General features: G+C 34.6%; 1 protein-coding gene across 1 annotated transcript in view; it reads left to right on the forward strand.

Annotated features, from left to right (window-relative positions):
* The first annotated feature begins 3,121 nt into the window (after window positions 1-3,121).
* Window positions 3,122-13,530, forward strand: part of LOC145062894 (reticulon-like protein B11) — a 30,639-nt gene continuing 20,230 nt past the window's right edge. Inside the window, exons 1-6 of the mRNA XM_079010487.1 lie at window positions 3,122-3,338; window positions 3,541-3,721; window positions 3,933-4,074; window positions 4,175-4,244; window positions 4,342-4,530; window positions 5,861-5,935. Of these exons, the coding sequence (XP_078866613.1) occupies window positions 3,287-3,338; window positions 3,541-3,721; window positions 3,933-4,074; window positions 4,175-4,244; window positions 4,342-4,508 (612 nt within the window). The 5' untranslated portion in view covers window positions 3,122-3,286 and the 3' untranslated portion in view covers window positions 4,509-4,530; window positions 5,861-5,935. The remainder of the gene's footprint in view (window positions 3,339-3,540; window positions 3,722-3,932; window positions 4,075-4,174; window positions 4,245-4,341; window positions 4,531-5,860; window positions 5,936-13,530) is intronic.

Genomic DNA, 13,530 nt, shown 5'->3' on the forward strand with positions numbered 1-13,530 from the left:
TTAAATTTAATATCGAATTTATTTAATAAACTTCAAAAATTCATATCTCCCTCATACGAGCTTCGTTTTCGACGTTCTTTATATCCCCGCGTAGGTGAGACTACGCTCTACAACTTTCGTTTAGACTCCGTCGGCTAATTTTGAATTTATTTTTATTATTTATTTTTAGTAGGCCGGGACAAGAAAATTCCGTTATAAATTCGTAACTTTTTCATTTGACGTCCGTTTTCGCCTATCTTTTTATTGTTTCACTACTATTAACGAGATCTTCGATTCTTGTTTAGATTGTTTTGGCTAAAAACCGCTCGATCTCAAATCGAGTATTCAGGCTGCATACCGCTAAGTCGAAACTTAGAAAAATCATAACTTCCTCATACGAAGTCAGATTTGGACGTTCTTTTTATGCACGCTCACGGTTTAACGTATTCTACGACTTTTGTTTAGATCGCTAAGGATAAATATCGCTCTAACGTAAATTCACTTTTTACGTCGCGCTATGTCGTGTTGGTTCTGTCGCGAAACTTCGACAGGTCTTAACTTCTTCGTTATAACTCGGATTTCGGCGTTCTTTATATGTACGGAATCCTTGTAACATATACTACAACTTAGTTAAGATTATTCCTTCAAAATAATCTTCCATCAAAAAGTCATTTTTTGACGCTTATTGTCCTTAAATTGACTAGCCCTAATCTACGGATGTTACATGTGACATGGTTGGGCCTAATGGGCCTTGTGGCCCATTATTGGTTTGTACCTTGGATGTTAGGCCCATTTAGGAAGAAAGGATTTTGGGCCATATTGGAGGAATTTGGACTTAGGATTTTGGACCCTTGGCTAGGTTGTGTCATAATCCTAATTAGGGTAATTTGTATATTTATACAATGTGAGATTTTTGGATTGGTAGCCGAGCAGCTATTGTTCTCAGCAGACCGAGGTGAGTCTCTTCCCAATATTACGGGTCGAAGGCACTAAGGTCGACCCATTATCTGTTTATGCAAAATGTTAGTCGTTGTGTATTATATGTTGTAATCGGGTTGAAACACACCCCATGGCAGGGGCCCAATATGATATGTCGGGTTGAAATATTCCCCAAGGCGGGGCCCACTGTGATATGTTGGGTTGAAATATACCCCAGGGCGAGGCCTTAGGGAGGGGGCCCATATTTGTGTTGTGTTGGAAATGAACCCCAGGGTTGGGCCTATTTGCATGATTGGTATGCGTTATTTTGGGAAGCTCTCTAAGTTTTTGCTTACAGTTTGTTTAGGTGCTTTCAGGTACTTCCGGTACTAAGGGGAAGGGTCCGACTTGATTGCGCATCATTCACTCTCCATCATTTTCCGCATTTATTGTTATGGATACTCTGATCTTTTGTCATGAATTGATGTAATGGATTTCTTTTTAAATGAATCATGAATGAAATTCCCATTTTTAAAAATGAAAAATTTTATCTAGTTTTTGGGTTGTTACAAGATTCAAGGAGTTTAGGCCATCAGTACAATAAGTTAACATAAGTCCTGTAAGGATTATGTTTATGCTATGTTTCTTGTATCAGTTATCACATCCTAAAGTTATAATAAATAAAGAAAAACATTTCTTCGAAAATACTTTTACGGGATCTAATTCCGCATTTATAAATAAACTCTGTTTTTAAAATAAGCATAAATAAATAGAACAATTTTTTCGGGACAAGAAAATTGGGGATGTCGTAGTTAATTAAGTCATGATTGCCCATTTTGTTCATTTTTTAGCATGTTAACCACTGTGTCATAATACTTGTAACAAAAATGGTGGCTTGGTATTATGAATGCTTGGTATTATGAATGTAATTTGTGGTTTGGTATTACTTTGGAATGTTTATTTGTTTATAATGTGAATGCAGATTGTATTATGAATACACCATACTACTTGTAATCAAACCATACTACTTGTCAACACATACCTTCGGAACAAACCAAATTTCATAGATTTGATATACCATTCCATTGTAAAATAAATAGGGAATCTATACATTTCATAAAACATAATTAAATATCCTAAAATTACATAACTATAAACCAAACAATTACAATCAAACCAACAAACACTAAATCTTCCAACCCAACAACAATTCTACCTTCACCTTGCACTACTTTTTACCACAACTTCTTCTTCTTCCAGAAAGTCTTTAAATTCGTCAAATTCACTTGAAATCCTTGGTTGTGAAAATCGAACAACATGTCTTTGTACCATTGGTTTGGTAATGGAGGATTCGTCCACTCAAAAAATTTGCAATCACCTCCTTATCCTGCGTTGAACGACATTTTGAACATTGTAACTTATATTATGTTTAATTTCAAATAATTGAAGATACTCACCTTGAAATCGGGGCAACCAATGAATCTCCTTCCAGGGTTTTTCGGTTTCCTTGAAGTCCACCTACTAATTGGATCATCACAATCACACCTTATTCGACCTTGCTTGGATGACCGATTAGCACTATTGTTGGAGATGGTGGAGGAGAACGCCATCTTCGACCTAGCTTGGATGATCGATATAAGTTTTTGGCTTTGTTTCTTACTGTTTCAATGTATTAAATAAAATGAGGTGTTGAGTCAGCTGCCCCATAACCTCATTTAATGCCACATAGATTTGTTACCAGTTGCAAATAGTGGTTACTAACTCACCTTGAAATTGGGGCAACCAATGAATCTCCTTCCAAGGTTTTTCGGTTTCCTTAAAGTTCACCTACTAATTGGATCATCACAATCACACCTTCTTCGACCTTGCTTGGATGACCGATTAGCACTATTGTTGGAGATGGTGGAGGAGAACGCCATCTTTGACCTAGCTTGGATGATGTTTTTGGTTTTGTTTCTTAATGTTTCAATGTATCAAATAAAATGACGGGTTGAGTCAGCTGCCACATAACCTCATTTAATGTCACGTAGATTTGTTACCATTTGCAAATAGTGGTTACTAGCTATAATGGGTCAATTCGTCGTTTTATATGATATTCCACGTTTTTCGTTAATTTTTAATTTAATTTATTTTATTTTAAATAGAGCCAAAATAGTAGAACATTAGCTATAAAAATCGACAAATTTATGCTTTTTAAGAGGAAATTTCATCTAAAGTGTATACCTATGGATCCAAGTGTGTAGTTATGTGAATCTTGGTCTGTTGAAATTTACGAAGTCACCCTCTCCAAAATCTCTCTTCACATTGTCTCCCTCCACTCTCTCTCTCTCTCTCTCTCTCTCTCTCTCTCTGGTATCCGTCAGTTTCTTCGTCACAAACCCTACTCGCCATGGGCGATTTTGGTCGGATTTCAGTCCATAACGCTCTCGGAGGTGGCCCAGGTCTATCTCATTTCATCTCATCGCACTTTGATTGTAATCGCTGCCAATCTCAATCTGAGAAACGATTCATTCAGTTACAATAGTCAATTGAATATCTGTATGCATTTTGTGATGTAATTCGATTGGGATCGTGATATCTGCGATTTATTTTCTCTACCTGATGCAATCAATTGAATCGTTGTTGCGAATTTTGGTTGTGCAGTTGCTGATATATTGCTATGGAGGAATTATTACGGAGGAGGAGCGGTATTAATCGGTTCCAGCATCCTGTGGTTCCTATTTGAAAAAGGAGGATATAACATCATCGCATTCATCGCCAATAATCTACTGCTTTTGGTTGTTATACTCTTTCTCTGGGCTAAATCTGCATCCCTTCTCAATAGGTTTGTCTAATATGTCTTTGGAGACTAATTACAGATCACCAATTGATTAAAACCATATTCAATTTTGGCGCAAGAAGTTTTAACAAGTCTACATAAATCAACACTTCTTCCATATCAATATTAGAGCACGCTTTACTTAGATTTGCATACATGAATCCGATCTCGGAGTCCACATTCTAAGATTTTCTATACATATAATTGCTAAATGTAGACCTCTCCCTCCAATTCCTGAACTGGACATTTCAGAGGAAACTGTTCTTATTGCTGCTGATGAGATGCAAGTGTGGGTAAATCATGTCTTCTCACTCGCACATGCAATTGCAGTTGATGGAAACTTGAAAGCATTGATGCTGGTAAGATCCTATCAACATTCTCCTTCTGCTTTCTTGAAATTTTTGTTTCAAACATTGGATTACAATTATACAATCACATAATTTGTGTTTGATTCCTCAGGTTGTCTCCAGCTTATGGCTGATTTCTTATATTGGTAGCTTTTTCAACTTCCTTACATTGATCTATATAGGTGAGTTTTTTTATTTCTTTCTATGCAAAATATTGTCTATATGCTTTTGAAACATAAAACTTCCCATAACATGTTCCAATTCTTTACTTCATTTCAGGTGTACTTTTTAGTTTATCAGTACCTTTCTTATATGACATGTTCCAGTCTCAAGTGGATGGAAAGTTAATTGTAGTACACAAGATTTTGCTTCCAGTCTTGAGGAAAGCTGATATTGTCTTTAAAATGATACCTTCTGTACAATATAAGCAAAAGAAGAATCAGTAGCCAATAAGTACATGTTAACAAGGTAAAATCTCTCTTTCCTCTTTGCACATTATCAATATTTTGTCCCAGAAGTTTTTAGTAGGATGCTCTGTGTGCTTGTTTCCCTTTACATTAAAAGAACAAAGAGTAAATTACATTTTTAGTCCCTGTGTATACCTGATTTTTGCAATTTTGGTCCCTCTTTGATGTTCTTGTCATGTTTTTGGTCCCTGTTTCAATTCAAATGACTATTTTTGATTCCTGAGTATAGCTGATTTTTGCATTTTTGGTCCCAAAAATTATTTTCTCTTGCAATTGTGTCCCTATTTGAGGTTCTTGTAACGTTTTTGGTCCCTGTGTCAAGTAAAAAGACTATTTTTGGTCCTTGAGTATAGCTGAATTTTGCAATTTTGTAATCTACTCTAGACTAAATTGCATTTTTGATCCTGTGCTTATTTTTTTTTGTCCAAAAAGGAATCTTTTATGCAATTTGGGTCTTTATTACACTGTTTTATCAAGTATTTGAAAAGCCCATTAGTTAAATCGATTAGACGATTATGCCCTTGTTGCTTTCATCTTCTTCCTCTTCTTTATAGAACCCTAAAAAATAAATCCTTACCCATTCTTCATTCCTCAAAATTAAAACAACCCTTGTGATTTAATACTATTCAACAGAAAACTGCAAAAGGTGCAAAAGAAATTGTATTTTGGACCAAATTATAAAAAACAGGGACCAAATTTGTAACTTAGTCTACATTTTAGTGATTAACTTTGACTTAAAGTGTCTAAGATTTGACTTTTGAATGTAGAATCAAGTACCTTCCAAAGTTTGTCAAGTTTCATCTATTTTCAATGTTTTCTTTATAAATTTAACTTGATTAGACTGGAATATACTAGAAGGAAATGAACAAGTTTTTAATTTTTAATTTTTATTATTTTTTTGATGAGGAAAACCTTGTTTGATCATTTTAAGCAACAACTTGTGTAACAAACGGCATCTAAGTGGTTTGAATGTTGCTTGGATTTTCTAACTAAATATTTTAACATATTTTAATATAGAGTAAATTACCGAAATCGTCCCTGTGGTTTGGTCAAAATTGCACGTTTGGTCCCTAACTTTTTTTTTTTGCATTCGGATCGTCCCTATGGTTTGATTTTGTTGCATTTTTCGTCCCCATGGTTTGGTAAAAATTGCATGTTTGGTCCCTAACTTTATGTATGTAAGGGACGAAAAATGCAACAAAATCAAACCACAGGGACGATCCGAGTGCAAAAAAAAAGTTAGGGACCAAACGTGCAATTTTGACCAACCACAAGGACGATTTCAGTAATTTACTCTTTAATATATTATTATAACACTAACATATTTACAGGTTTTTGCTATGGCTTGTTGAGATCATGGTAGTTTTTGAGGGTGTGAAAGTTTGGTGAATGCAAAGAGAGAGATAATCATGGTTTTTTTTTTTTTTTTTTTTTTTTTTTTTTTTTTTTGGGTGTTAATGGAAGCCATTTATTTACCTTCAAGCTTCTTGGATAGTTTTCTTTATATATACTACTTTTGTTTTGGTTGATTCTTCTATTCGTGATTTATCAAACAGAAACACTATATTTTTCATGATTATGCTTGCTTAATTGTTTGTTCATAATTATAAGTTTTAACGACATTGTTGACTAACACTTTGTAATTACATACTTGGATAAAGTTTTAAATTTGTAACGGACTTATTTTTTGTCCTAGTATCAGTTAATATTACTTTCTCTCGTATTAATTTTTTTTTTTTTTTAATATAAGCCATTTATAAGTTTCAGGTTATAGAAAATTAATATATTAAGTTTTTGAAAACCAAAGAGTTTTGAAATTCAAAAAGAGAATGTTGCAGCCCAACTCGACCTCTACAAACAGCCAAAAGCAGCCCAACAAAAAAGTTAATGGTGCTTTTAGTAATTTAGTTTGTGGCTTTTACTTGAGGAAACATGTTTTATGGAATTTAAAAAAGCTACATGGTCAAAATAAAATATTATAAAATTCAGAAAAGAGTTGTGTTGATGTGGATCAAAGAATAATATTTGATTATTAGTTTCATATTTAATACACTTTTAATTAAAGTAAAATACTTTATATAATACTATATTTAAATTCTGTTAAACGAAATGCTTTGGAGCTTATACTGTTATACATGTAAGGGTGTTTGAAATTTTGCTTATTTAAAATACTTATTTATTTATTGTAGTTGATTACTGTTAATAAACCATTTTAGGGGCTATCCGCTAATCTCAGAATAAAATCATTCATAGGTGATCTTTGAATCGGTCAACGTTCATCTATTATTTAATCAGAAGCCTTGAAATTGTTTGAATAGAAAAATTATAAAAAAAAAAAAATACTTGTTACCTTGAATTATAAGTTTTTGATAAGTTGTTTAGTCCTTGTTTATTTAAATATCCTTATAAAAAGTAAAATGTTATTTACACTTATACTCTTAATTTAAGTATTGTTGATAAATGAATATTGTATAAAAATAATGTTAACTTTTTGGGGTTACAAAAAACACGTATGACTCGTTTAGATCTTTTTAGAATGAAGATTCTTTAGTTTAGTGGGGTTTTCATAAACTTCATTGTTATATGATCAATGTGTATGTGCCACAAGATGAATAAAGGAAAAAAAGATTTATAGGATTGTATTGTTAAATTTATGAACTAACATCATGGGAAATATATGATATTAAGAGATTTTAACGCAGTTTGGAGCCTTGATGAAAGGTTTGGATCAAGTTTTTTGACAAACCACATCTAATCATTTTAATGAGTTTATTAGTAATGGAAGGTTGTATGATTTTCCATTTTGGGGGATATAATTTTACAAGTGTTAGTAGGAATGGTGAGAAGTTAAGTAAATTAGATAGATTCTTGATCTCATAAGCTATCTTAGAGGTGACACCAAACATCATGGCGATTGTTCTTGAAAGGGTTGACTCGTATCATAAAACCTATTTTGTTGAAACCGGAGGATGTTGATTATGGTCCGGTTTCATTTAAACTTTAAAGTATTTCATTTGTTAAATATAGGCAAATTCTTGAATGGGCCGTTAATGTTCAATGTGATCGTTGAATGACACAAGAAGAGAAAAAAAAAGTTGGCTCTATTGAATGTTGAATTTGTAAAAGGCTAATGATTCGTATTTATTACAAATTATGACATTTATGGGTTTCAGGAAGAAATGGATACTTTAGATAAAAGCTACATTGAATTTGGCCACAAATTCAGTTTTGCTGATGGAAGCCAGACTCATGACCTACATTGCAAAGGAGTTAAGACAAGACGATCCTTTATCTCCGTTTCTTTTATATTTAGATATGGAAGGCTTTTATGTGGAAAATGAAGACGCGGTTGCTGCAATTATAATTCATGGAGTAAAAGCTAGTGTGACAATTGTAAAAATTGTCACCGATAACTGATCATCAAACATAACGAACGTCAAATATAATAGACTTAGTATGAAATATTTATCAATTTATGATAAAAATACAAGATTTCGTATTTCAATATATAATAAAATCAGTCAAAACGTCCAAAAACTATAAAAATAAAGTGCGGGAAAAATGTATTATTTTGTATAAATAATAACATATTTCCAAATGTACACGTCGTCCCGACCTCGTAAATATAAATTTCATAAGAATCTGAGTTCATATGGAGAAGTTATGATTTTTCTAAAGTTTTAAAATCAACCGGATGCGTTTCGTAAAAAGTTAAAGAAAAATTGATTGAGTTTTAGCAAAAGCTATGTAAAAAAGAATCGAAGTACTCCTCGTTATAAACCGATGAGACGAAGAACGCAAAAAACGGGCCCACATGAGGGAGATATGATTTTTGAAAAATAATTTAAAATACCCCCCCCCCCCCCCCCTACAAATAATGGCCTAAAATAAGTTTGGAATTTGCTAAAACAACCTAAAGGAAAGTTGTAGTACTCGATGATAGCTATACGTGTAAGTAAAGAACGTTCAAAACGGAGCACGTATGCAGAATATATAAGTTTACAAAATAATTAATTCTAGGCGTGCGGCTCGCGCGTCGCACGTGGAACACGTACTAATGTCGGATTCACGAAGGTCCAAGAGACGAGGCCTGATGAGAGCGAGACACGTGTCCGTGCCCGGGTGGAGCCAACACGCAAAAGAGCGGCGTGCACCCATAAGGATCGTGTGACGCGTGCTTCCAAACCTACTATAAATAGAAGGTCGAAGTAGACTCATTCTGCACCCCAAAACCACTCACTCATACTCTCGAGTTCAGAGCTCTCTCCCTCTCGCAAGTCCTGACGCAACCCAAAGTCCGAAAAGCACGCTATGGGGTTGACACTCATTAGAATAATATTATGCCCGGTAGTTATTCTGCCCAACTGTTATGGATAATATTATGTCCAATCGTTATGATGCACAAACGTTTAGGATAACATTATGCCTAGTAGTTACTCTGCCCAAATTCTAAGAATAATATTATACTTAGCCGTTACTCTGGTCAAATACCTCAAATAATATTATACCTAGTTGTTACCATGCAAAATCTCTCGAGTAGCACCGTACCTAATCGTTACTCTGCCCGGATATCCTTCAAAACAACTAAACTATTATAATTGTATAGTTAAATATAATTATATAAGCAAAGATATGGAAACCAAAGTATACTATAAGGCTAAACAAAACAAGTGTTAAATGAGACAACAAGTTCATCATATTATGCTAATTAAATTTTAGCCGATACCCCGAAAGCCTATAATCGTTAAATCTTAAGTAAGCAGGAGAGTTATGTATAGATCTATACGGGGTTGACACTCCCGCATGTGGTTGCTAACTACAACCACGACAGGGATAAATGTCTAAACTTATTACGATGTCTGATGAAGCGTCGTATGGGGCATTTCAATTGTCAAAAGCTCGATTACAGGAACTCATTATAACATTGTTCGGCCAGCCTTAATTAATTAAACTACCTAAAGGGGAGCGCCTTGAAAGTAGTATTACTATACATACAATTGAAAAGGAAATTTCATAAAGATAATAGGTAGTATACACACACACACATATTTTATATATATATATATATATATATATATATATATATATATATATATATATATATATATATATATATTTGATAGGGGAATGCCTGTCATACAAATTATATCATGAAGAACGGAAAAGCACGAAAGTTACATTGCCTATTAAAAGTAGCATACTACTTATGAGTTAAAGGTACCGGGACAAAGCAAATCAACTACATAGGTTGAATGGGACAATATCTTCCTGACCTACTTAAAGTAAACAACTACATAGGTTGAATATGACGGTATCATGTTAACCTACTATGAACACCAAAAAGGAATATGAAAGCAATAGTACCTAAATAATAGAATGTTATTTTTAATTAAAGTTACTCCAACATTGAATTTAAAAATACTTATATACAACTAAACATAGTTTGTATGAAAATGTATTTTCTAGTTATTACAATTCAGTCCTGTGAACTCACCAACATTATGTTGACGTTTTCAAAATCGCATGTATTCCTAAGGAATCGAAGGATGGAAGATTGCATCACTAGAGACCAAGATGCAAAGATATAAGCTAGTAATATATTTTATTATGTAAACCTAATGTTCAAGGCTTTCAAACTAATGTAATACCGGTATTTTGGTAATGAAATATTCACAAGTAATGTCATATTATTGTATTGTTCAATGACTGTGATCCAACATCGAACGTCGCACAACCCGACATTTCCGCCTTCGGTCGGGGCCGTGATAGATTGGTATTAGAGCCATTGGCTATAGTGAACTAGTACTTTCTTAGAAAATTATGACTATAACTAGGGCTTATACTATGATAAGGTTTGTCCTCAAACATACAAATACAAGTATTATTCCTAATTACACTACTGATACACTACTGACGAGAGAGGTGCTTAGGCTGGAACTATCGTCTTGGGTTGTTGGATTTCAGAATGGTTATATGCTAAAATAGTCTTACCCTCCGACTATTCCTACTTGGCTGATCCTTACTTGATAGTCTAGAGGTACATAACAAAAATTTAAAATAAGAAAACTTTAGATATAAAATACACCGGGATTATCTTGGACTCGAGGTTTTAGATTAAATACCCTAAGAAAGTTTTATATTACAAGGGCCAAACCACAACTAAATGTAGACTGATCAACTATGTTTTTTATGGTCAAACCAAATGCACTACTAAACTTTAATACAAGAATTGATAGACTACACACTTTTAGGTTCTAAGAGGCTTAAACAACATTACATAACTTAGAACATAGGGAAAATCATATATTAGTAACACCATACAAAATATATCGTACAAACCAAATAGTCTAAAAACATATAAAACATAACAAACATACAAAAGATAAACATATCACAAATAATCATCCTCGCCGCCCTTGTCAAAACTCTGTTGTCGCCTATCTAAAACCTCGATACGCTAGATTAGGTAGCATAGGTCGATCTCCTGCTCAGGTCCGGTTGAGCTGCTGCTGTAGCCCACATAACACGCTTCTGTCTACGCAGTGCAGACTCAGGCTCTACCTGCTGAAGAGGCACAATCGGGTCGTCGACCGGAATACTCCAAGAACCATCCATAGGGCTGCTCTCAACCGTACGCAACAAAGCTAGAGCCCTAGGATCCAAGTCTCGAAGAGTCGATAGATCAACCTCATAATAAGAGACTTCAAACTCCTCCCCATGGACTCCCTAGCCATATAATGACCATTGGTAAAGCGCTATATGTCCATAGAATTATACTCGGTAGGATGTGTAAGGATGCAACCCTCTAGAAAAGGCAGGTTATGGTTGGCTATCTCATTGGCAATATAAATCTCCAAGAATTGCCTCATAGCAAATAATATGCATCTCTTACTTGGTGTAATACCCACATCAAGACCCTAGGCATAGACGCAAGTTACACAATTTCTTGGGAAAAGAATGAAGAAAATGCTCATAGCAGAATTTTGTACCAAAGAGGAGACAAAAAATTAGAGAAAGAACTATCATATAACTGTAGTAGGAAATTATTTAGTAACTTATACCATGCATTTCGATGATGCTAAGAAGTTGGCTTTCGACCTAACAGAACAGACAATATGTAGAGAAGCATCGGTCAGACAAAACGACGTGAAAAGGTCAAGACTAACTAGAGGAGTTATAATGGTGATCCCAAAGGAAATCCAAGTTGATCCTCAGGAGAACAATGAGATATCTAGAAAGCTCATACTACATCACCCCCTCCACGAAGACAATATGCATGAAATCTTGCGTTATGCAATAAGTGCCACTACATCACATGGGTGCATGTAGAGAACTAGTTTATAACAACTGCGGTGGAAAGGGCTACACACCAAGTCCCGCAGAAGAGCAACACGTGCCACGAACAGAGTAGTTGGTTCTGGTGGTAATCACAACTATTATAGATGTGGACATCAAGGTCATTTCAAAAGAGATTGTACAAAATAAAGAAAAATTCAAGAAAAAGAATGCCCAATGTAGAGCATTCAGGATTAGCAAGAGAGACACAACCTACCTACCCATGATAACCGGTAAGTTCCTTGTCGTTTAAGTAACTGTGACAACCCGAAATTTTTTTGCTTTAAAAGCCAGTCCAAGCAACCTTAAGTCATACTCACTCCTGCTAACATTTGGCATTGTTTAGAGCATGTTTGAGTGTTCTGAGCCCAATACACTCAAGAAATGAGTGCTAGGAAGTACCAGCTAGAACCACGGAATAATGATCGAGCCTCCAACACAGAAATCAGGAGTTCACGGCCACCACAAAGGAGTTTACGGCCGTAAACTCCATGTGGGCCGTAAACTCACCCCTTATATGCAAGTTATGGCCATTTTTATCATTTCTTGGCTGATTTTCCTTCAAACTCTCTCAACTATCATCACACCCTTCATCCTAGATCATCGAAAGTTGTAAGTATCCATCCGTTAATTTGTTGTTACATCTCTTAAACTTGCATCATCTCATGATTTCATCCATGAAAATCATGTTTGTTTAGATCTTCAAGAAACACCAAGAACACACACTAGTGTTCTTGGCCAAAACCAACCCTTTCAAGCTTCTATATCGTAAGTACACTACCCTTAGCTTGTTGTATACATGAATCAAATTGTTTAGACCTTGAAATCACCAAGAACACATGAAGATCATGAGTTAAGGCCCAAGATCTCCCTTGGAGGTAAACTCAATATTGTTGATCAATTGGACCTTAAAATCCTCTAGTTACCAAGCCCTAGACCTTGAACCTTCAATGGATGTTGTAGGATCTTAGAAACATCAAGAAGTAAGGATTGGAAGAGAGTTTACAACCAAGGATCTCCCAAGGCCGTAAACTCCCTATAAGGGTGCAATGTTGCCCTAATTTCCTTCCTTTTACTTAGAACCTAGACTAGAACCAACCACCATTGAGATAAGGACCTAAAACTTCGAGTTTGTGGAGTTTGCCTTGGGTTTACGGCCGTAAACCCACTAGGGCCGTAAACTCCAAGGGGAGTGGTCCCTAGGCCATAAACTCCAATGCAATGCATTTCAACGCTTAGATGCAACCCTAAGTAATTATAACATTTGAATCGAAGTGATTTCCATGATTTAGAGTGTTAATACTTGTTTAATTAGTGTTATAATCACTAATTATATATACATATATATATATATATATATATATATATATATATATATATATATGTCTTTATATGTTAATAGGATCAGTGTGTGTGTGTGTTCAAGTCTCCACTTGACACCTAGCACATTGTCCGACACTTCCATCCAATCCACTCACTACAGGTGAGTTCATACCCCTACATTTTGTCACTTTTCACTATTTTAAGGGAGGAATACAAGTCTAATCACAACAAATTATGTTCATAATATATAATACTCTTTAAATGTAGTAAATGAAATCAAGTCATCAAAATGCTTTTAAATATTGGAAAATACTTTTAAATGGTTTTTAACTCCTTTAATATT

Source organism: Lactuca serriola, chromosome 7, assembly GCF_051521515.1.
Source record: "Lactuca serriola cultivar US96UC23 chromosome 7, Lser_US96UC23_V15, whole genome shotgun sequence".
In the NCBI taxonomy this organism is placed as follows: Eukaryota; Viridiplantae; Streptophyta; class Magnoliopsida; order Asterales; family Asteraceae; genus Lactuca; species Lactuca serriola.